Here is a 26,342-nt window from a genome sequence, read left to right as displayed (position 1 = left end):
TAGTAAGTGCCAAGACAATTCCTATTTTCTGCTGTTTTGAGAGCGTCGGCGGCATTTCGGAAAAACGAGCAGTCTGTAGCACGGTCGGTTACGTACTGACAGGCAAGGACGTGTGTAGAGTAGAGACAATTTTATCGCCGATTCAGCCCCGATTTCACTGTCTCGATATCGCCAGTGATTTTAGGGTCGTGTGTAGCCGCTTTTAAAAAGACGAGGATAGGCAGGCGCACCTTTGCATCATCACATTTGGCGTGATTTAAGTTAAACACAAGCTTATATAGAAAAAAAAAATTGAATTTTTAATTCAATATTAATTGGTTCTACACCAAATAAGCACCAAAATTTTAGGTTTGTAACTCATTTCGTCTACGAGCTACCTGTGAAACGCGGACAGACAGACAGATAGACGGACAGCAAACGGACAGATAGCAGAGTGATATTAATAGAGTTCCGTTCTCACCCTTTGGGTAAAAAAACAAAAGCTTTTGATGTTACTTACACTTTGTATTTTTTTTAATTGAAAATATTACAGAAAAACGGTTCACTGTCAGACATCTCTGCGAGCGTGACAATCATTGGAGCCAACACAAAGGGCACTTCCTTTTGCTCATTGTATGTTTTATTTAACTCAATTTATTTATCCACAGACAGAGCCATGGCAACACAGGGAGCTTAGCGCGCCTCAGCCAGGTGGTCTTCGAGCGTCCTGGCGTATTCTACGAGTAGCTGTTCCGCCCACTGCAAGTGGTGCGTTGCGCGTGCGATGCGAAGCAATCCTCCCCGTAGAACCCCCCGTAGTCAGAGACACTATGACCATCATCACTGTATACTCACGTACGCAACTGTCGAAGTACGTCGCCAACAGCAGAGGTATGTGGAATTATCGACATATTATTTTGTTTTGTAGCTCAATTGACTCGTAGAAGCTACGTAGCGCGGACAATGTGCTACGCTGTGTTAAGAATTGTGGAAAAATAATAACTATTATTAACTGCACAGTTTCCCCAGTCATTTTGGTCTCGTTTAAAAATATAGCATTGGACTTTTTAGGTTTCGGCTTTGTTATGTGATAGGCTAAAGTTGTGGTTACGTAACACGTCCAAATTATTTAACATTTTAACAATTTTTTCTTTATTTGCATAGTGCGTCCACTTTTTAAAAATAATATTTAACTTGCAACATGTTATTTTATAAAACTATGTCTTAAGATATCTGGACTCCTACATGTAGAGTGGACATTATTTCCATCCAATTTCCAGACAATACCATTCAACACAATATGTATAACTCGTAAATTATGTAGTTTTTATTAAGTCTAAAAACCTGCGTAGCTTAGCTACGCTGTACGCATACGCATTATTTCGATAACACCAGTATAAACATTTAGTTAGATTTTCGTATTTCACGTTACATTTATGGCGAATTTTGCGATGAGGCTGCCGCTCATACAAAAGGGATCCCGTCCAATTTCAAAACAAGGGGATTAACTGAAGGGCTATTGTTTTAACATTGTCCCGGGTTTTTGTGAAATAGCCTGCAGAATAATTTCATTAAGTATTAGGTATGTGATATAACCACATAATGTAATATATAAAACAAATTTATCTACCATCCATACTTAACATCCATAGGTACTTATTATAAATGCGCAAGTGTGTCTGTTTATCTGTCTGTCTGCCTATCTATCTGTCTACTAGCTTTTCACGGCCCAACAGTTTAACAAATTTTGATGAAATTTGGTACAGAGTTAGCTTACATCCCGGGGACGGACATAGGCTACTTTTTATCCCGAAAAATCAAAGAGTTACGACGGGATTCTTAAAGGCCCATCCTTTTAACCGATTTTTAGGTACAGAGGTAACTAGCGTCCCTGAAATAGTCATAGGCAGATTGTTATCCTGGAAAAGCAAAGAGTTCTCACGGGATTTTTAAAAAACCTAAATCCACGCAGATGAAGTCGCGGGCATCATCTAGTTATTTATAAATGTGAAATGTGTCTGTTTTTCTTTTCACGGTCCATCCGTTTAACAAATTTCATGAAATTCGGTACAAAATTAGCTTATATCTCGGGGATGGATATAGGTTTTTTTGTCCCGAAAAATCAAAAAGTTCCCACGGGATTTTTAAAAACCACGCGGGCAAAATCGCAGGTATGGTCTGGTGGTAAATATATTCGTTAACAATCACGACATTTTATCCCAGTTGCATAGATCGTGGTCAAAATGGGCCTGCCGTTGCGATACAAAACAGTTTCATAATATTCTCTATCACGAGTTTAATTATACGTTTCAGGTTTAAGGGTACAATACAAGTAACTAGTAAGTTTCTAATTGCAATTGCAAACGTACGAAGTACCTATTGTTTCAAGTCATATCCTGTATTCACTCGCATTCGCATAATCTCATGTCATCTGAGGCACGTCTATAAGCCACATATTACCATACTCATTAGAAATTCAGATAACAACAAATACGCGGTTATTACATGCATGATCAGTACATAATCTTAGTAAGAGTTTGCATATCTCAATGACGTTAGTGGATTTCGAGTATCAAAACAGTATAACTTTGAAATCATATTTGTGACTAGCTTATGCTTCGACTTCGACTTCGTCCACGTGGACTACATACATTTCAAACTCCTATTTTACCCCCTTAGAGGTTGAATTTTCAAAAATCTTTTCTTAGCGAACGTCTACGTCATAATATCTATCTGCATGCCAAATTTTAGCCCGATCCGTCGAGTGGTTTGAGCTGTGCGTTGATAGATCAGTCAGTCAGTCACCTTTTCCTTTTATATATTTAGATTTTAGATTATATCAAGGTAGAATGACTTTAAATCTCTTTGTTTTCAAGTAATTCAAGTGATTCAGGCGGCGCAAAACCGTAGCGTGTAGAGGTCCTTACAAGTGCCCTATGTCCAGCAATGGACGTTTATCGATTGACCATGATGATGATGAAACACTCCGGGCATACCTGAGAATTGCTTAGGCCAATCGCAACGTATTCGGCTTTGGACTGTAACATAACACCAGAGTCAGGTAATGCTTAAAAGCCGCCCAAGGGAAATTAGTAGCTAGCTGAAACAATTATGAAGCGTCAATATTTAGATATGAAATAAAGTGTTTACTTTTACAGCTTCGCAGCTTTGTTGTTCTAATAACTGGTCGTAATTTTTAGATTTTGTAATTAGGTCAGCTGTAGGTGACCTAATTACATTTTTAGCACATATGAGTTTAGTTAGAACCTACGCGTTTAATTTTTGATTTAAAGATAATTGTAGATAACTGACATGCACTAGTGTTTTTAGTGTACCTTAAAAGGAAAAAAGGAACCCTTATAGGATCACTTCGTTGTCTGTCTGTCCGTCTGTCGTGTCTGGCAAGAAAACCTATAAGGTACTTCCTGTTGACCTAGAATCATGACCTAGGATACCTACTAATTATTTGTTAATGAACACATTTTTTTTTGTGTGATGTAACCACAAATTCACGGTTTTCAGATTTTTACCCTTACGTTTGCTATAAGACCTACTTACCTGCCGAATTTCATGATTCTAGGTCAACGGGAAGAACCCATGTGGGTTTCTTGACAGATACGACAGACAGACAGACAACGAAGTGATCCTCTAAGGGTTCCTTTTTTCCTTTTGAAGTACGGAACCCAAATAAATTATAAACAGCACGTTCAACACAATATGCACACCAACTATTACCAGTTTCAGTTTACTCTCAAAGTCTGCAAAATTCACTCTAGTTTGATTCTCCTCTGGTTCTGTTTCGGTTCATATGAAACCAATTAGAACCAATATGCATGTTGTATTTCGATAACAGTCGATACGTACAAAATAATAGCCTCTTGTTTGGAACTAGGGATAGACCACTGCACAAGTAGCATGTGAAAAATCATGTGAAAAGCTTTTTTCTATGTAACACTTGCTACCTTACTTAACAAAGCCTGTGAAAAATCACAAAATCTCCAGATAATCCCGTTTTATTCTTTTTTCGACCGCGCACGATTATCGGCTGCGCATTAGATTAGAAAGCATCTATGTATTTAAATCAATGTCGTTTTACGGAATTTTCACACACAAATCATAAATGCGAAAATTCTGGTTGGAACCATAACCTGACTTTGAGCGTTATTGATTCTTCTTTTATGTGTTTTTATTTTGCATTACTCATCACCGAGCACGAACTATATAGAGAGAGAGCCAACGCGTGCCAGACCATTATAAATTAATCTGAAAGTTTCTCTGCGTATTGTCCCCAACACTGGGAGGAACGATCAGCGACTATGATGTGTGGATCATGGTGGCTTTGGGAGATAACAGGTAATATAAAGGTGTAAAAATCTTACGTCAAAGTATAAAGTTTAATTTTTGTATATTTGCTTCGGAATATTATTAGAAATCACTTCATGCATTGCCAGACACTAAAGTGTCGTAGAAACCCCCTGCCAGACGCTCTTAAAGTTTAAAGTTAAAAAGAGTGCCTGGCAGGGGGTTGCCACGAAAATTAGACTGTCGTCGTGACGTGTAATCTTCCTAAGCCACCATGATTCAAACTTCATAGTCCCTGATCGTTCCTTCCTGTTTTGGGTATGTCCTAATGTCATTGGGTAGAACCAAACAAAACCTGTGCGTTTGTTTGCGCCTAACCCACTTTTTAATAGAATGTTGTTTTAGCAAATAATATATAATTACATTTTGTTTAACGCAAATTTATAATATACACGGTCTGGTAACGCTTAACAAGCCCAAGGGAAATTAGTGGCCAATAAAAACGCTGAATATAAAATAATATTAATGAAGTAAAATGAGTTACTTCAATTATTATTCACCTCTGTTCTGTAATTTTAGACCACAATTTTTGAAGCGTGTAATTAGGAATATGTAATTTGGTAAATTATATTACTTAATAATTTTCATTTTATATTTATTCAGAATCAACTTTATAATTGACTACTATTTCATTTTAGACTAGAGCTTTCTTGTGTGGAACTAAAAGGCTGTAAGTTACATTGTATGGTATAAACTCAAAGCATTTATTCAAAATGGTTCCATTGTACACTTTTTGTTTGCCAATTTGTTGAATTTGTAAGATATCGATGTAATGGTGATAATTAGTTACGTAAACTTAAAACTAAAGCTTTTAGTTTTAATTTTAAAACGCGTTCAACGCGCCCTAGTATGAGAAGAAGCCCACGCTAAACTAGATAAAATGGGGACGATTCTCTTGTACACAATCTCTAAACTAAATTAAATTAACAGGTCTAAATCTAGTGCTATCCTTTTCCGCAAGCAACATTTTGAAAGGGATAGCAATAGATTTAGACGTGTCATTTTAGTTCAGTTTAGAGATTGCGTACAACGGATTTAGCCACATTGTAATAATTATGTACCGTACAATGAATATAAAAGTAGAATATAATAATAATAATTGATATATTATGCCTGCGACTTCGTCCGCATGAGTATAGGGTTTTTTAGTCCCGCGGCAAATCTTTAATTTTACGGTGTAAAAGTCAAGGTATAAGCAACCTCCATCCCCAGCAAAATCGGTTCAGTCATTCTGGCGTGAAAGAGTAATCAACATCCAGACACCCAAACTTTCCCATTTATTTTTTCTATAGTGTTACTAGGATAGTAATGTTTCATTAAACTCTGATAATTTTTGTTTCAGGTGTACAAATGGATTACAAGAGTAGTTTTATGTTAGTCTTAATCTGGACTTTTAAAGAAATATCGAAGTTCATGAGCTTATGAGGCTTGGTATGAAGTACTTTCACAGTGATATTAGTATAAGTGTAGATAAAATCTGATCGGCCTCAAACCATAACAAATTGTTTGGGAGCTAACGAACAATGTACTTCCAAGTTCTAATGTATGTATTAACTTTGTCATCGAGATAATAAAGAAACCTAATGGAAAAAGTTAAATGTTCGTTTGCTCTTTGACTATTGCTGTAAACTATTAAATATACGATGTTAGATCGTATGTAACCTACAAATAAAGAAGAATTTAATTCAGCAGTCTATAGATATCCATAGGTATAATAATATGCGATACGGAGTTATTATTTTTTGTACATTCCCAAGTGTTGTTTTTAAAATATCGTCAAAGTGTATATTAATATAATTATAATTATTATTATTATGTATTGTGTAAAATATAAAATTTGTTAGATAAATAAAAAATAAAAGTGAAACATATTATATTGTAGAATAAAATGTTATTTGTTCATTATCAAATTTTAATAACTTGCTACAGCTTTTAAATGTCACTTTTCCGAGAAAAAGTTTCGTGTTAAAATTATGGATGGCACTGAAGGTTTTAATTTGTGTAATAATATAATAATTTACGCTGAAAACTCTAAAATAATTGAGTTTCATTTATTTTTAAATACCTGAATAATAATAAATTATATAATAATATATATAATAACAACGAAAATCCGAGACAATTTTGGTTGCTTAAAATTTTATAAGATTAAAAATGTATTCTAAGTTCGGCTTTACATTGGTGACTCAAAAAAATTTTTTTTTTGTATGCATAGGTACTATGCAAAATTTTATCGACAGATTATGGATGGATTGATTATATTAGTTTCGGCCGTGAGTGAGTAGGTACCCAGCTTAAAAAGGATGTGGAAATTAGAAGCTGTAAAAAAAGGGTATGAAGTTCCAATAAGTAAAATATGGTTATCTGGCATGACATATTCAGCCGTAGGTCACTGCCATATATTTCTTTACTGAATTCTGTCACAAGCTGTCGTCATAACAGTCTATCATGCGATATTGCAGGCCAGCGAAATGGGGTCACATTTTATAAACTAGAAAACGACTTTGAAAGTGTTTTACTCCGTTTGAAACTCCCAACTTGGCTTTTAAAACCTACCGATTTTAATGCCACTTTTAAAAAGAGAGGTTTATTTATTTGAACGTCTATTTCCACTCGTGTATGTATTATTATCGAGCTCTGCTCTACAACATCATTGCAATTTTAATGGCGTACATGAGTTTTATGGTTGCACTAAAATGTAGGTATGTAATAAAATTAATATTGTGTATTATTTATTCCATTGTATAGATATCAGATAATTTCATTGTTTAAATGGTGACATTGTAGGAATGTTTTATTTGTCAAATATTTAAATATTGTATAGTACGCGACAGGTCGAATAGCAATCGGGGAGGGAACGCCCCGCACATCCGCTAAGCCTCCGTGCTAACGCGGTGCGGGCGAGCACGGGTGACGTGCGGGTGTGCGGGGCGTCCCCCACCTCATACCCCAATTGATATCTCGCCTGTTACGGACTATAGGTACCGAAAGATATTATAAAACTCACACAAGATTTGAAAAAATTGAAAACTAATTCATAGCTTGTGTGTGACACATACGTGTAGCGACAGAGATTTACGCACCTTTTGACACTTTCGAGCGTGATTCCAAAAATGCTGACTTGTTGCCAGGGTTGATTGTATCATAAACAGAGTATCAATTGAGTGCAGCAGCCTTGCAAGGCCTTGTTTTGCTCGGCAGTGCGTGACGTGTGCACTGATTCATCACCATGCTGTACCTATCGATCAAAGATAGGCTTGCTTACGACTGAAATTAATAACCAATTCATCTGTAATCAGCCGACAAATTAGTAACAATGTTATTTGCCAAAACATATTACATGATCAAACAATATCTTTTGCTAAGTAACTTATCGACAGTTTGTAGATTGATTAGGTATTAATTTTGACCATTAATGTGCGTTCACACTGACTGCGTTACTGCGCCAAACTTTACCCTTAATTCTGCGGTTAGTGTCGATACTGTTATAGATACAAAAATCTGCTTTAAAAACGATTTTATTTATTAAAAAATAAAACGCGATATATTATTCAAAAAGTTTACATTAATGTGTTAAGTACATTAGTTTACTGAAAAAATTATGACCTATATGATGCAGAGTGCAACAAGAGAAATTATCTCTGAAATTTATCGGGATAGCCAGACTAGTTTCGACCCTATCAATGGGTTTTTAGTCATTAACGGCTATTGATTTGACGCTAGCCGCAGTATAAACTTTTGCATTATTCTAGTCGAATAATTTCGATAAATTTCATTTGTGAGTTTAGCCGCTGTCGTATTTTCACACTGCGCTTTACGTTTAAGCAACCTTTAATTTTTGCAAAGTACCTATTTAAGGTTTAATAATTATAAATAAATAAATAATTATTTAATAATTATGTGGTCAACCAATTTTTTTATATTAATTGTATAGCGTGCTCCTTTGTTACAAGACCTAACTTAGGAAATGAAAAGTAAATGAAACCTTTAAAACACTTTTGTGTTTTCACAGTAATTAGTTATAAAATATAAGCGTTAATCTATGGCTGTGTTTTCACCTAAGGTAATGTCAATTCTTTGCACGAAATCATCTTTTAACTTAAATGTACAGTTAAATGGTATCATTGTTTTATTTTATTTATTGTATAAACTTAAATGGAATACGTAAATAAAGTATTATATGAATTTGTTGTATTTCATTTTTCCTTTACACTTTCTAGTGGGGTAAATTAAAAATCTTTTTTATTCGAATAAACTTTTACAAGTACTTTCGAATAGTCGGATGCATCTACCACTGGTTCGGAATGCCTTTCCTACCGAGAAGAACCAACAAGAAACTAGGTATTATTACATTCATATCGTAGAATACAAAGAAATCTCTGTACTATGCCACACGATGCGTAACGGCGTGCGGCGCCGCACCGTACGCGCAACGGACTTCAACAACACGATGCGTTTCCGTTGCGTTGCGGAAACGCATCGTGTGTGTCTTACGTGACTGACATTACAGCGTATGATGAATTCAGGCGTTTTAGTTTGCTCAGAATACAAAACAAATCATGGAGCATTGAAAAATCTAATGAATTACAAGTACGCGGCCGAAAATAATGTACATCGGCCTTTAGAATGACATTTCGGCTTTGTAGACTGTTGTCTCAGTCACTCATACATATGACAATGCTCTATAAATACGCTATCTCCTTCCAAAGGTCGATATACATTAGGTACTCTCTGCTGCGTACTGTACTCCTCTACCTGTAGGTACTTAGGTATAAATCATTTATTTTTAATATTACCTAGTATCGAAAATAACCTCATTTTCTTTGTTTGATTGTTCTATCAATCTATACCTAAGTACTAATATCATAAAGAGGTCAAATTTATTAGTTTGTGGGTTTGTATAATGTATATATTAATCTCCTGAACTAATGATCTTACTCTGAAAATATTATTTTCTATGATAGAATACTCTACGGGGGAGAACCATCATGAAAAAATGCACAGTTTCTGTTAGTACACGGATGAAGTTGCGGGCAAGAGCTAGTGACGTATAAAAATTCTGGAAGCTCAGCTGCCCTGATGGCGGAATATTAGGTAAGTCACGTCACGTTTTAGGGCATAAATCAGTATTGAAGTAAAAAGTAACTATACCTAATATTCTGTTCATATAACGTACAACTTTTCATTACAACAGTTGCTAGAACAAAGGAAATTATGTTCTTTAGTGTTCGGAGAAGGCCTATCCATATTAATATTATAAATGCGAAAGTGTGCCTGTCTGTCTGCTAGCCTTTCACGGCCTATCTGTTCAACCGATTTTGACAAAATTTGGTACAGATATTATAGCTTGCATCCACCGATTTTGACGAAATTTGGTACAGATATAGCTTGCATCCCGGGAAAGGACATATGCTACTTTTAAGCCCGGAAAATCAAAGAGTTCCCACGGAATTTTAAAAACCTAAATCCACGCGGACGAAGTCGCGGGCATCAACTAGTATCAAATATTATTTTTTAAGAGTATAAAGTTGTTCCAAGGCCTTCGTTTATATAAATAGGTGGGTAGTTGTAACCTCAGGTTGTAACCCTGTATTTTATAAAGCGGGGTAAAAACTACGGTCACATTTTATGAACTAGAAAACTACTTAATAGTGAAGCTAACATTTTACTTTGCAAAACTTTTAACGTAGTTACTTTCCACCCGAATCCAACGAGGTCGCCGTAAATAATATTATGTTAACCTACGATGTTAACATTTTTGTGTGCTTGTTTTTGACGCTACATTTATTATTTAAACTTTTACGTTTTTGCCGTGATAACTTTAAAGTTAGAGCATGGATAAAAATACTGTGATTTGAGTCGAGTTTTACTTGTAGAAAAAGTTAAGGCTTTAGATTAGGGCAGGTCACTTTCCAATCACTGTATACACATATACCTATGCATACATAAATTAATGCAACGTACACATTGCGCGACTGAAACTGCAGGGCAAGACATCACTGAACGCTCGCGTACTTGTGTACGACTTGTGATATATAAAAATACTAGCTGATGCCCGCGACTTCGTCCGCATGTAATTAGGTTTTTTTTAAAATCCTATGGGAACTCTTTGATTTTCCGGGATAAAAAGTAGCCCATGTCACTCTCCAGGTCTTTATCTATACCCATGCAAAAAATCACGTCAATCTGTTGCACCGTTGCGACGTGATTGAAGGACAAACCAACAAACAAACACACTTTAGCATTTATAATAAGGGTACTGAGGTACTGATAACAACTGAACCGAAACTCTCTCTGATATGGAACTGTATGAAGCATGCTATACTCACGGCAGCATGCGGCGTCAATGGTGCGCGACTGAAGGAGTGCAGCAGCTACTACGCATGTAGCTGTGGGAAGACTTTTATACAGTTTTATTAACTACCTACAACCACTTGGAGCGTGTTGGACTTCATTGCACATTGCTTTAGCGCTGCTGCCTTGGATGTCGTCACTTGAGTAGGTATTTCAGGCTTAATATTTCCTGCAGATCTAGCATCCATAATTTTCCGTCCCGCGACATTACTAATTCCCGGGTACTGTCATAGTGATATTACTGTCGTATAAGGCTGCGATTGCCCCTGTAAGTTTTGTTCACATTGTGGCTTACGTAATTAACTGACAGCAAATTTACTAAGGTAAATGCCACGTATAAAAGGTTTGTTTACATTAGTGAATTAGTCGTAAGTTAATCATGTAAGGTATTTGCGTGAGTAAAACTTACTAAACTGAGTAAAACAGGTGTAATTGCGGCCTGACAGCACACAGAACTTTCCGCGGGGCGGGAAATTAGGTATAGTCTTGACGTTGTGCTTGGGGTGCAATAAGTATAAAAGTTCGAGTAACAAAAACAACATAAAACCCTTTTAAGGGCCCAAACCATACATGAAAGGATTAACCCTGCTAATGTTTAAGGGGATAAATCAGGACGAGCATTGACGTTGAGGCATCTATGTCCACTTTGAGCGCTGCGCTCTTAAGATAAAGCCGTGTTTACGTTACCACGGTAAACAGCTAATAAAACTTGAGCGCAAAATGCACAGTAGTCATTACTCATCTCGTATCCAGTCCCTGGAGCACGTACCCTGTGATTGATGCATTGCAAACTTCGCATCACTCTTATTGGTTGAATTTAGGTACTTCTTATATGAGTCCTCAAGTATGTAGGAGGTACATCATCATTAACCCATCGCAGGCTCACTAATGAGTAAGGGTCTTCTCTCAGAATAAGAAGGGTTTGCATAATCCACTACATTGGCCAAGGGCGGATTGGCAGACTTCACACACCTTTGAGAACATTATGGAGAACTCTCAGGCGTGGAGGTTTCCTCGCGTTGTTTCCTTCGCCGTTACAGCAAGTGATATTGAAATTCTTAAAATGCACATAACTCCGGAAGGTTAGTGGTGCGTGCCTGGGGATCAAACCCCCGGCCTCTCGAACAGGTGGCGGACGTTTTAGCCACTAGGCTATCACTGCGTTTTAATCCATACTAATATTATAAATCCGAAAGTACTTATTTCTGTATTTCTGTCTTCTAGCTTTTCACGGCCCATCTGTTTTGAACAAATTGAATAAAAAGCTTGCATTCCGTACACGGTCTTCAATTTTGATCTTTGTATTTCTGGGATAAAAAGAAGCCTATATCTGCTTCTACAGGTCAAGATAGCAATCGGGGTATGAGGGTTAGCGCGGGGCCTGTGCGGGTGTACGGGGCGTTCTCTCCCCGATTGCCATCTCGACCTATCGCGTAGTATACTTATATAACAAAATAAAATTACCTACTTAAATATATTTTTGACAAGATTCATTTTGTATGCAAATAAAATTAACAGCTCCAAAAGCTTAATTTACTGGCGGGTTCACTGTTGCGGACCCTCGCCTCATTTTTTATGTAGATTGCGTAAAGAAAAGTTTCATAATATCAGTCGGTGACACCAGCGGGCCGTCAAATGCTCCTTAGGGGTTTGTCTATATTAAAAGAGGATGCTCAGAATTGATAGAGACCCCATCCTCGATTAAAATAAGTTTCAAATAATGAAAGCATACAAAAGTATCACAAAATAGGTAGGTAGGTATAACCTACATAATATTGTTATGAAATTAGGTATTTTTTGGAGATCCGCCGTAGTCCTTTGACTTTATTTTTCTTTGTGCAATATAAATTCTCCAACGCTCAGATGGGACTGTAGAAAACTGAGTGCTTGCGTAAAATTAAATTTATATTCAAATATCGAATGCAGGGTCACGAACGCTCATCTTGGAATCCTCTTTCCGATGCTCCTTAGAATTAAACCAAGCATTTTTTATTCACTTTAAACATTCTTTTGAATGGAATTTATTCATATAAAATGAGTTTAAATGAGTGGAGTATTTTATGGGTTGGCAGTTTTGAGAGTAGTCTGTGACCTGGTTATAACTTTTAGCAACCTGCAGCGCACATCAATAATTGATTGTCTTGATAATGTCTAGTAGGTATAATCCTGCAATCCTAGTAAGTATAATGCATGCCTTTCTATTCTCATGTAGTTATTTGCATTCCCGTGTCTGCAGTTTTAATAAACTCGCTAGCAAAGAATGCGGATCTTTTTTGAAATAAAAAATATTGCAATTGAACCGGATTCTTTACTCATGTATGAGTTTATTTTACGTAGGTATTCTATCAATGTTGATTTTGCAGTACGAGCAGTATTTCAGTGGAATGAAAGAATGACAACACAATTAACTAGAGCCTCAGAAACCATTGGACCGATTGAGTCGAAATATTTCAGTTACGGTCTATTAATAAGTTAGGTAGGTTTATACTTACATACATACTTATATGTGGCAGAAGTTTTGCATCCTGAGATACAGCTAGATCTGTCTTTTGTAGATCGGGCGAAATCATAGGCTAAAGCTAGGTGACTGACTGACTGACTGACTGACTGATCTAACAACGCACAGCTCAAACTACTGGACGGATCAGGCTGAAATTTGAGGTGCAGATAGCTATTATGACGTAGACATCCGCTAAGAAAGGATTTTTGAAAATTCAACCCCTAAGGGAGTAAAATAGGGGTTTGAATTAGTGTAGTCCACGCGGACGAAGTCATGGGCATAAGCTAGTGTTACTATAAATCGTTAGAGCCGTGATAGCGTAGTGGTTAAGACGTCCGATTCCTATTCGGGATGTTGGAGGCTCGATTCCAGGCACGCACCTCTAACGGAGTCATGTCCGGAGCCATGTGCGTTTTAAAAAACTAGGTAGGTATCACTCGCTTTAACAGTGACGGAAAACATCGTGAGGAAACCTGCATGCTTGAGAGTTCTCCATTATGTTGTCAAAGGTGTGTGAAGTCTGCCAATCCGCACTTGGCCAGCGTGGTGAACTATTTCCAAACGCTTCTCATACTACTTAATAGGATAGGAGACCCGTGCTATGTAGTGAGCCGGCGATCATGATCATGATCATGAATAGAATAAAATAGAATAGAATAGAATGTTTTTTATGTGCGCAGTGGTGAGCGCTGTGGTCTTATTAGTGGGAGGTCCCGGGTTCGATTCCTGGCAGGGGTTTGGAATATTACAATTTCTAAATTTCTGGTCTGGTGGGAGGCTTCGGCCGTGGCTAGTTACCACCCTACCGGCAAAGCCGTGCCGCCAAGCGATTTAGCGTTCCGGTACGATGCCGTGTAGAAACCAAAGGGGTGTGGGTTTAATAAAAACTGCCATACCCCTTCCAGGTTAGCCCGCTAACATCTTAGACTGCATCATCACTTACCATCAGGTAAGATTGCAGTCAAGGGCTAACTTGTATCTGAATAAAAATAAAGAAAAACTTATATTTTGAGTTTTACCTACCTAACTAAGTTAAAACTTAACGAATTCCACTTTTTACCCCGGAAAAACAAAGAGTTCCTAGGGGGGATTTTGAAAAACCTAACACCACGCGGGCGAAGTCGCTGACTTCATCTAGTATTGGTAAAAAAGTGCTTAACGATACGAGTGCCATGCCATGATAAATAATGCCAATACATAATAATATTTCAACCCATTTGCGTTGGAGTTTAAAACGAGTTAGAAATTCGGTTTAATACAATATGATATTAATATAAATAACAAGCATTATAATCACAACACCGAAGCACGTAAACTATCACGAGTAAATTATGTTAAACGTTGGTTTGTGTAATATTAAAAACATAGTAACTTGGTCCAAGCTGCAGCAACGAACGCTGTAGTGTTTGCTTATTACACTTTTAAAACATATTCAGCATAATATTATAACAATAAGTTTAGATGACTTTCTCTTTTGTTTAAAATACCTGTTTAGGTACTAAAAGTTTACAAATTTACAGAAAAATAATATAATACCTCTTTTTGATCGTATTCTGAGTGTCGTAGCCCCTTTCACATAAAGATTTTATTTGAATTTAGAGATAGTACATTGCGACGCCGGGGTGGGTTGCTAGTATTAGGTATAATAAAACTTTTCGATCCGTACGACTAAGTGAGGAAGCTTTGGGCTTTCACATTGGTGAATGAAACGTCTTGAGTGAAAAGATTTATAAAATTTATTTGAATTAAGTTTTGTTCAAAAATAAATTCAACAAAATATTATGTAGGCAGACACATAGTATAGGATTTGTCCTAAAAAATCCATCCTAATGAAAATTAAGTGAGTAGAACCCCGTTGACAAGCCGCCATTTTGGAGGCGCGCCAGGCCTCCGGTACATTGCAACTCCCTATGAGCGCAACAAATTTTCTGTCGAAAAGTGTATTTCGTTTTAATTTAGCCATTTTGGCACGTACGCGACGGAATTGCAGATCATTTGTGTAAAGTACAGATATAATACAATCCTATCACCATGAGCCAGTTACTCGACCCTTTGAGTGGCCGAATCCTCCCAAAAAGGTTCCTTAAACTTTTTCAGATGTAAAAAATTGCTCGCTTTCTACTATCCTGTCGTCTAAATCAAAAAGTTCTTGTAAGATGGTTTGTACTTTTACTACGAGTTTTTAGACAAGTACCTACCTACCCAACTAAACTTGTCTAAAAGTACTGTAGGAAATGCACAGAGATTTTCTTTATACTTAATCTAAACTAGCTGATGCCCGCGACTTCATTCGCGTGGAATTAGGTTTTCTAAAAATCTCGTGGGAACTCTTTGATTTTCCGGGATTAAAAGTAGCCTATGTCACTCTCCAGGTCTTTATCTATACCCATACAAAAAATCACGTCAATCCTTTGCACCGTTGCGACGTGATTGAAGGACAAACCAACAAACAAACACACTTTCGAATTTAATAATAAGGGTACCGATAAGGAATGAGGCGTCGTCAGCGTTTTTGATCTTGATCACAATTTCTAGTTAAACTAATGAAGCAAACTATAATATCTAAGTGCGAAATTGAAAAATCACTTTCCGTGACACATCGAAATCACTGTGAAGAAAATTAATAATTTCACCAAAAGAAATAATGATTTTAAACTCACAATAATGCCCATCTCTGCTAAATACTATTGAATTGTTAAGATATATTGTATAAAGCTCATATGTATTCAGAAAACGCTTAGGTATGTATCACATAAAGCGTGTATGTTCGCTTTATTTTTGCTTTTATTGCATGTCTAGCGAGCGTAACATTACTTTCAGCCATGAGATGTAGTGTAGCGTAGAGCTATCAACGTATAACCGTAAATATTTCTGCTATACTATACATTTTGTGTTTATAACATTTTCTATTGGAATTCAAGGGTTAAGTATATAGAATATTTTGCTATTTTATGATGCTGCTGCAAAGGCATTTCATTCCTTAGATATTTTCTTTGACTCTCTTCTTAGTTTGTATGAATTTTTTATGCAATTAGTTTTATAGACAATTTAAAAAAATCTACCTAATTACGCGATACTTTATTGGATTGGATTTAGGTTTTTAAAAAAAAAACTTAGTTGCGATTTATGACAGAGAACCCACATGCAACTTTAGACTACCTACTGAAAATATCATCAAACTTAATAAAACTCTACTTTGTTGTTTACTTTTTATGATAGCTTAAAAGTTACTGTGTATATATAAATAAACTACCTTATGTTTGCGACTTCGTCCGCGACACTACACAAATTTCAAACCCCTATTTCACTTCCTTACATGCACATGCAACTTTAGACTACCTACTGAAAATATCATCAAACTTAATAAAACTCTACTTTGTTGTTTACTTTTTATGATAGCTTAAAAGTTACTGTGTATATATAAATAAACTACCTTATGTTTGCGACTTCGTCCGCGACACTACACAAATTTCAAACCCCTATTTCACTTCCTTAGAGGTTGAATTTTCAAAAATCGTTTCTTAGCGGATGCCTACGTCATAACAGTTACCTGTATGCCAAATTTAAGTCCGATCCGTCCAGTAGTTTAAGCTATGCGTTGATAGATCAGTCAGTCAGTCAGTCACCTTTTCCTTTTATATTGGTATATAGACTAGCTTATGCTCGCGACTTCGTCTGCGCGGACTACACAAATTTCAAACCTCTATTTCACTCCCTTAGGGGTTGAATTTTCAACAATCCTTTCTTAGCGGATGCCTACGTCATAATAGCTACCTGCATGCCAAATTTCAGCCCAATCCGTCCAGTAGTTTAAGCTGTGCGTTGATAGATCAGTCAGCCAGTCAGTCAGTCAGTCAGTCAGTCAACCACCTTTTCCTTTTATATATTTAAGATAAGATACTACAAATTTAAAATAATTAAATACTGAAACTCTTAACATTACAATGTTTAATTGATGAAAGTGGACCTTTGTTAGTTATTGAAAGAACAAAATGTTGTTTTTTTACTATTTATCAAATTAGGTTGTGAACGGAAAATTTAATAAAAATTTCACCCGGAGTTCATTGTTCTTTTTTCCTTTTTCGCAAGGGAGCGTCTGCTCCCAGTAATTTATTACTTTACGTCACTGTTGGAGACAAATACAATGTAGGTACGCGACAAGTTGAGGTGGCAATCAGCGTATGAGGCGGGGGACGCCCCGCGCACCCGCATGTCCCCCACGCCAGCCCGCAACGGGTTAGCGCGAGGGCTGTGTGGGTGTGCGGGGCATTCCCTCCCCGATTCCCATCTCGATCTGTCACCGCTATACGTGTAGCTCTATATGAATAGATAAACGATAATAGATACGGCGCAAGACTGTGGCGTGTGGAAGTCCCTACAAGAGACGATGTCGAGCAGTGGACGTCTATTGGTTGATGATGATGAATAGATTGTCTATTTTTACCCGACTACGGCAAAGTCAAAAGGAAGGGTTATTATTTTGGCAGTCTATTGTTATGTTGATTATGTTGTTTGAGCAGAGCAGCACGGTGAAGCATATAAACTGCTTCATATAAAATGTTCGTGATGTGTTGTTTCCGTGCCTCGTCTGCGCCACGTGTTAGCATAAATCATCCCTTATACGCATTATGGGCACTGTTCGTGCGCGTGCGCAAGTGTGGACCTGATCTGACTTTAGAGAGCTATATGAGTACCTACAAATTCTTGCCTACCCAGTAATGCAGTAGCTAGGTAGGTACGAAGCGAAATGGACGCAAGCTGCAGATCCAACTGCAATGAGCTATAAATAACTCCAAAACAGGTAGGAAAGCCCGTGCATAAATTATAGAGTGATTGTCGAAATTGGAGTTTAGTCTTACTCTTGGCACTTCCCAATCTGTAGTCTAATGAGTCTCCCTGGTGAATAATCGGCTGAAATCGATTTTTCATTCGCGGTCCATACATATTCAAGGAGTTGCGTCGACTTTAGTGACGGTCCGTAATTGATTACTATGAAGTGACTACGACGTTACTACAATAAAGACTTAACTAATTTAAATATCGTAAGATAATCGTGAGTGATAGGTACCTATTACACTATCACACTAATATTATAAAGGCGAAAGTTTGTATCTGGGTGTGTACAACTTATCGGAAATATCTGAGCACCTCGCTGTGATGCGCTTCCCCTCACGCTTCCCGCAGCCGCGCCCATTTTCGCCTGTCCAGTGTACCCAAACACTACGTTCTACCAGTATCGTTGCCAGTACCAGTGCCAGTATCGTTGCCAACGCAAGCACGTTGCATGACGTTTGACAGATGTTTTCGACGGATTATATGTTTGTTAGTACTCTTTCACGCAAAAACTGCTCGACAAATTTGCCCGAAATTTGAAATGGAGATACCTTATACACTGAATTGACACATAGGCTACTTTTTATCCCGGAAAATCAAAAAATCCCGCGGGATTAAAAAAACCTATATCGACGCAGACGAAGTCGTGGACAAAAGCTAGTTCATTGTAAATCATTGACACGTTTATATTATAGACATGTTACGTTCATATTACATGGCGTACCTATATAATTCGTGTACGGTGATGAGTAAGACAGAAGACAAAAACTCATGAGAGTAGAAGAGATAGCTATACAAATGTGGCCCAAGTGTTCTAGATTTAAATCTTCACTACACTAAAGTCATCGCAATAAACCCCCATTCTGTGCCCATACGCACAGTTCGCGACAGGTTGAGATGGCAATCGGTGTATGAGGCGGGGGGACGCCCCGCATACCTGCACGCCACCCACGTTCGTCCGCACTAGGTTAGCGCGGGGGCTGTGCGGTGTGCGGGGCGTTCGCTCCCCGATTGCCATTTCGATCTTTCGCGTACTATACAAACCCTACGTATAAATACATAGGTAGTAGGTACACTCAGTTATTAACATAGGGATCGTTGCCATAGGTAAGTCCACACAATTTTTCGCAACTGTAAAGGTTAGGTTGGTTAGCGAACTTATTTTCTAGCCAGCTATATTTCAAAATGCTTTTGAAAGGAAAAACTACTTATTTGTAAACATCAGCCTCGGGAGCAATTTTCTGTTTTAATGCATATTTAATTTAAAATAGAATAAGCAGAATGAAACCGAGAAAAACACTACGGATGCAAATTAAAGGAAATGAAAGGGGCTAAATGAGAATTGTGGCATGACTAGCTCAGGCTTGAAAAATAAAGCTCTTTCCACATTGAGTACTCACTGATATGCACCTGACCCGCAGTATAAAGAGAGACACAGTAGTCCGACGCCTTTGATCTTGTGGCACAGAGAATTCAACCTCAAGAGTACGCATATACAAAATTTTGCATGAAAACAAAATCGTAAAATGTTGGCCGGGGAAAGGGGAGAATGATTTGTTGTGATTGGTGGACTTTAAAGTCACGTAATCAAGACAATGAGGTACCGAACGGACTTGGATGTGTGGAAAATGTCGCCCTCTCGCGCTATGTCGGCGCGCGGAACTTGGTCATGCTAGAACGTGAAACAAACTATGGGGCGCGTCTCATACTCAGTTTCTTCACGCTTCTTAAGTAGCATAAACATAACCCGTGGCTGTGACCCGCGACTGATAGGTGTGCACAATCATTTGGAACGCGGTTTGCGGGATATCTCTCAGACATCCGAGCACTCAAGGTCACGTCCGCGACTTACGTCCAACCACGGCCAACCTTTTGTACAGTTCGGTGTACTATGTTGTATCCAGATACGTTTAAGTCGCGGACGAGGCTGTCAGTCGCGTCCGTCATCCGCGTCCGATAACAATATTATGTTTCCACCTTAATGGTGTAGAAGAATTAGGCAGGCAAAGCAAGTCAATTCAGAAGCAATCACTTAATAGTAGGTACTATTTGAAATGTGTTTGTCTCTCATCTCGAGCTTGAACATTAATACATTAGCATCCAAACTGGGGCGGCTCTGCAGCAATAAGATGGAAATGCAAAATTCCGTAGCGAGTAAATAATGCATAGGTACTGTCCTTTCACATTAATAGCTTTGGAACGGGCTCATTTCATTATGAAATTCTACCGGGAAAATTAGTAGAAGTAAGTATGTGAAAAGGACAGATTTGTTCACTTACATGTATCAAGAAAGAAAAGGCAATAAAGCAAGTGTGCATTGACGCGAGCCACAAACGAAATATGCTTTATAGTTTTAATATCAAACTAGTTTAGGCTCACCACTTCGTCCGCGTACGCATTTCAAAACCCCATTTAACCCACTTAGGGGTGTAATTTCGAAAAATCTTTTCTTAGTGGATAAGAAAGAACACACCCTCCTTTCATGTCTCTAGGACCAGCGGTTTAGGCTGTGCGTAGATATATTATAAGTCAGTCAATCAGGACTTTGAATTTTATACATATATATAGGTACCTAGCAGATTATGCCCGTGACCTATGAAATTGAAATGTAATTGAAATAATTTATTTGTAAGAAACATTGTCCTACGATATAGTAAGGTTGTTTAATAGTTATTGTAGACAAGTAAGTGAGAGTGGGGAAAGAAATACAGTAAGAAAAAAATACCATTTCTGATTGAGAGAAAAGCAAGGGTTTGGGAGATATTTTTACCATTTTGTCCCTTAGTAAATAGTTTTTAATCACTAGCTGTAATAATAATATTACAGAGACAGGCTATAATTACCTACAATATTTTTAACAAAGTTTATCTCTATGGTTCTGGGTTAGGGTTACAAACATTCGCATAAATATTGTAATGAGTGGTCTTGATATTTTGTGTATTTTATTTATTTATTCTTATAATATTTTGGTGTTCTTTCTTGGATTCATTTTTAACGTGAAATTCCCAACTCTGCCTATTTCGAGACATTCCTTCTAGCAACAATTTGCATAAAAATGAAACGAGTTGACCCTTAGGAAACCTTTGAAACTGATAACTTTATTTGGTGGAAAAAATAAATTTTGTTACAGTAAAATTTTCGTGATTGCAAAACATGAGTTACTTTTTATTTTGAAAGAAAGAAAGAAGCATAAAAAAATTGTTTGTTCTGGGATAATATGTTATTTCAAGCATACATAAAGTAAGGTAAGGTTGTTTTTGACCCATATGGAACAAAACAAAACGGCCCCGACTCAGCAAAAATACTGCAGACTTTGGGAAACCTGAGCGCTGGTTTTCAGCCGGGATCAGAATGAGCTATATATACGCACGAGCTCACGGCCTTCATGGTTGGATGCAATAGAAGGGGATTTTTATTGATATAATATAATAGTAAAAATTGGCCAAGTGCGTGTCGGACTCGCACAAGAAGGGATCCGTGCCGTCGGACAAGAATTAACACTTAATTTTTAGGGTTCCGTTCCTCAAAAGGAAAAACGGAAACCTTATAGGATCAATTTGTTGTCTGTTTGTTGATGTTAAAATAAGAACTTCAAACCCGAACATGAGCGTGAAGGAGAGACTAGCCGAAGGATACAAACTCAGCTGGCCTTGGAAGTCGTTCAACCGCCTCAGATTAAGGGTGGGAAAGTCTAAGGTAAACTTAGCGAGGTGGAGCTTCATCTCTGGACACGATACCACGGTAATGTTATCTATGCAGTATTCCAACTTCAAACAAACGGGCGAAACGCGAGCTATACCTACGCGCCTCGATCTCGCGGTGCAGCCAGTCGCGACTGTGCCGCAGTGACGAACGGACGGTGTTTTGTTTTTTAATAACCGCGCAATTTTTTCACTAAAAATAAGTTCAATTACATATTTAATATGACAAGTACATATTTAAACACAAAGTAGGCTAATGACAAGTACATATTTAAACATAAAGTAAGCAAATGTAATTAAAATGCCGGAGGCGGGCAGCCCTATCGCATGTTTACGTACCGCGCTGCTGTAGGTATTTATTTCAAAGATACGGCCGAGTTACAATACTGTATAGATAACATTACCGTGACGATACGGAGTGCATCTGCGGTCACCCGAGACCACACCCGAGACAGACTACAAGACTGAGTGCCCGGCGTGCCCGACAACCTGCACGAAAGAGGAGCTACACGAGGCTACCGACCGAGCTATCGCGGTTGCGGCTTTTTGGGCTGCCCGTATTTGAGGTAACCGTCGCGTCGACTCGAGAAGAAGAAGTTAAAATAATTAAGTAATTCAGCAAGTCCACTGTGTAATTTAGTCGTCGTTTCTTGGACCATAAGGCCCGTACTTCTAGTACAACAAATGATCCGCAGTTCCGTAGGGACGTGCCAAAATGGCTAAATTAAAATTGAGTACACTTTTGGACAGTGAATTTGTAGCGCATATAAAAAGCCGCAATGTCCCGTGCGCCTGGCGGGCCTCCAGCCTGGCGGGTTTCAACGATCTTACAATGAAAATCACTTACGATTTAATTTACAGTTCACTTATATAAGGTCGATTTCGTAAAACCGGCATCAAATATCAATCACTAGTTTAAGCCCGCGACTTCGTACGCTTGGATTTAGGTTTTTAAAAATCCCGAGGGAACTCTTTGGTTTTCCGGGATAAAAAGTAGCCTATGTAACTCTCAAGGTCTTAAATTATATCCATGCAAAATATCACGTCGATCTGATGCTCCGTTGCGTAGTGATTCAAGGACAAACCAACAAACCAATATAAGCTCAACATATTACCAGTATTTCAATCAGTACCTCACTATCCTCATTATAAAATGCGAAAGTCTGTTTGTTTGTTAGTTTGTTGGATTGTTGGATTGTTGGTTTGTCTTTCAATCACGGTGCAACGGATGGACGTGATTTTTCGCATAAAGACCTGGAGAGTGATATAGGCTACTTTTTATCCCGGAAAATCAAAGAATTCCTACGGGATTTTAAAAACCTAATTCCACGCGGACGAAGTCGTGGGCATCAGCTAGTAGTCAGTATAATATCAAGCTTGTTTGTCTATCATTAATTGTACATAATCATAAAGGTTCGTACGCACCTGAGCGGCGCGGCGCGGCGCTTCAGTCCGACTGCAGAACGCGTCACCTCAGGCCGCTCGACGGTGCCTACCGCACTACAACTTCAGTACGCGGCACCTCGCGTCACTTGCGCGTCACTTTTATACCCGTTCGCGTACGAGCGCGAAGCGCCGTGCCGCGCCGCTGGGTATGTCGCACTGACGTCACTGCACTGCGCGTCGCTTCGCTGCGCTTCAAAATATTCTCTCCAGCCGTGCCGCGCGGCAACGCGCGGTGAAGCGCTGTGCAGCGCCGCTCTAGTGCGATATGCGCCATACAAAATGATAGAAATGATATTTTGACGCTCTGTGCCGCGACGTGCAGCTCGCTGAAGCGCCGCGCCGCGCCGCTCAGGTGCGTACGAACCTTTAATGACACAGTTTACTAATTCAAAGAAACAATTTCTCAAATAGAATATTTTTACATCTCTACCAAGAATTCGAAAGTCACGGAACAGGAAAAGAAATTCATTAATCTGTCTTCTACTGAAATTCGAGGAAAACATAAATAATTTATTTCATAATTTTCATTGCATCATTTGAATTACAATCAACGCGAACGCCTTGAGCTGACCGATGTTTAATCTTCCTGTTTCTCCAGCTACAAGTCTCCTTGTTGAATAATCTGTGGTAGGTAATCGATTTTTCATTCATAGCCCATACATATTCAGGCAGTTCCGTCGCCTTCGGTGACGCTCAGTAATTGATTGCCCCGAGAGACCGTCCCTTGAGACGAATATTACAACGACGAAAATCTTCGACGGCTTAAATAATTCTAGAGAATATTATTATGTAATATACTAATTATTAAAATGTTAACTGCCTCGTTGGTCTAGTGGTTAGCATATTCGATTGCTAATGACGAGGTTCTGGGATCGATTCTTGGTTGGGTCAAAAATATTTAGGTACAGGGTCTTTCTGTTAAGAAATTATCATTGCTTGCCCGAAGGGAGTTGGCGGTGATTCACGTGAAAATCATCCCAGCCGAGAGCTTTCATGGTGTTAGGTACACGAAAACAATGTAGGTACCTATAGTACAATAGAAACCTCTCAAGCTATCCGTGCGAAGCTGAAGATGACGAAATTCTACCTACGGGTCATTCGGAACAAAAAAAATTATAGACTGCAATTCGTTTTTGCTAACAACTTTATAACTTCATGTTCAGCCAGCATCATAATACTAATTTAGAAAGCTTCGTATCATAGATCATGATTATTATTTGACTTTATATTAGTACTATTTAAGAGGTAGGTACATTATTGAGGTACCTACATGTACAGCTAAATACATTAATCTTATGGGACGATAGCTGAACGATACCTACGCTGCAGCAGCTAAGAGTAATGTTATGCTCGCTAGACATGCAATAAAGATATAATAAACTGAACACTCCCAGGTTATGAGATGCCTTCGCATACACTTTAACGTTCGCTGCACTTGGAGCATGAAGTTGGTACATTTATAATGTAGTGTATTTTGAACGTTATGTTATTTTAAACGGTATCTACGAGCACTGAAACAGGTGCGCTATTTCGATCGTAAAAGGTATAATCAGATAGTTGGGGAAAGTGATAAGAGAAAATTTTAATAATTTGGTTAAAATAATATGGTGTTGTCATAGAATTAGAAAATACCCACGTGTATACCCTATCCACGAAAATAAGTTAGTATAGCGCTCTCTTTTACGTAATCCCATGCAAATGATAAAGACAAAAATCTCCAGCAACAATTTTGAGTCTCAAACTTTGAGAATCAAAATTCAATTTAAGTTTATACTCACTCGATTATTACCTGCTGCGCGAATGCATTGTTAGTGAAAAGACAGAAACATTGATTTTATTTTGACATAAGATATCGAATTTGGGACAAAATGACACTCTGTAATCTGTTTTAGAATGCACAGGTCAAGCACTTTCATATACCCCACTTATTACAGTTATCTTACTTTGAAAATTGAAAATACTAATTATTTGTTCATTAACACATTTTTTTTTGTGTTATGTAACCACAAATCAAAAGCAGTCTATTGAGAAGAGCCAGCAAGAAACTCACCCAGCGGCGGCCGCCTCGCTAGCTACACACCTATAAATCATCATCATCATCATAATCAACCCATTACCGGCTCACTACAGAGCACGGGTCTCCTCTCAGAGTGAGAGGGGTTTTGGCCATAGTCTACCACGCTGGCCATGTGCGGATTGGTAGACTTCACACACCTTTGAGAACATTATGGACAACTCTCAGGCATGCAGGTTTCCTCACGATGTTTTCCTTCACCGTTAAAGCAAGTGATATTTAATTAATTAAAACGTACATAACTCCGAAAAGTTAGAGATGCGTGCCCGGGATCGAACCCCCGACCTCCGATTAGAAGGCGGACATTATAACCACTATATAAAATAAATATTATGTACAAAATATTATGTATCTATATGCATGAACATAATATTATGTAGGTACAGGTAGGATTAATTTATGTAGGTACTATTTGATAAAGTAATGAAATGAAAGCTTTGAAATGCTTTCATTTATTTGCGGACCACTGTGGGAATTCTTCTCATATTTTTATTTTGATGACTAAGTAGAAGAAAAATGTATCACAATATTATCAGCTAACGACATCAAAGGGACGACGAATATTGCTTTGGGGATTTCTTGATTTTTAATTAAATTGCTTCTTTTTGCAATTATTTAAATTCATAGAGCTTTTTGTGTAAAAAACTGGTCAAGTGTGTATCAGGACACGCATAAGGTAGGGTTCCGTAGCCCTGCTAAGTTGCTGAGGATTTTAGCGGTAATTTTTACATAACTGTATGAGACAAACATACGCTGGGTACAGTTTTTATTACAATTATAATAATACTTACATCTATATTTTTTCGGGGCATTATAATACAATAGGTATATTATATTATTTTTGTAATATCATTATGCAGTAAAATACTGGGTTCTTATCTAAGAAAATATGTTTAAAAGTGCATATAAATTAACGTTATGTATAAATAATAAAAATAAATCATTTTATTTATCTGCTGACCCCAGTGAAACTTCGTAACTTTTTGTAACTTTGATTGTGTGGAAAAATGTTTAACATTATCTGTTAACGACCTCGAAGGGACGTTGAACATTGATTCTTTGGGGACTTGTCGTAACTTGAGTTCATTTCTCT

General features: G+C 37.8%; 1 protein-coding gene and 1 long non-coding RNA gene across 2 annotated transcripts in view; one reads left to right on the top strand and one right to left on the bottom strand.

Moving 5' to 3' along the window:
* LOC117987711 (uncharacterized) overlaps positions 1-8,526 on the top strand; it is a 75,445-nt gene extending 66,919 nt beyond the window's left edge. The window contains exons 5-6 of the mRNA XM_069502598.1: positions 648-870; positions 5,684-8,526. Of these exons, the coding sequence (XP_069358699.1) occupies positions 648-870; positions 5,684-5,766 (306 nt within the window). The 3' untranslated portion in view covers positions 5,767-8,526. The remainder of the gene's footprint in view (positions 1-647; positions 871-5,683) is intronic.
* The window catches only part of LOC138403170 (uncharacterized), a 410,491-nt gene extending 387,042 nt beyond the window's left edge, over positions 1-23,449 (bottom strand). Inside the window, exon 1 of the long non-coding RNA XR_011237468.1 lies at positions 23,131-23,449. This is a non-coding gene — a long non-coding RNA (uncharacterized lncRNA). The remainder of the gene's footprint in view (positions 1-23,130) is intronic.
* Positions 23,450-26,342: the final 2,893 nt, after the last annotated feature.

This window comes from Maniola hyperantus, chromosome 13 (genome assembly GCF_902806685.2).
Source record: "Maniola hyperantus chromosome 13, iAphHyp1.2, whole genome shotgun sequence".
In the NCBI taxonomy this organism is placed as follows: Eukaryota; Metazoa; Arthropoda; class Insecta; order Lepidoptera; family Nymphalidae; genus Maniola; species Maniola hyperantus.
The sequence above is the reverse complement of the archived record's forward strand: the minus strand, read 5'-3'. Positions and strand labels throughout refer to the sequence as shown.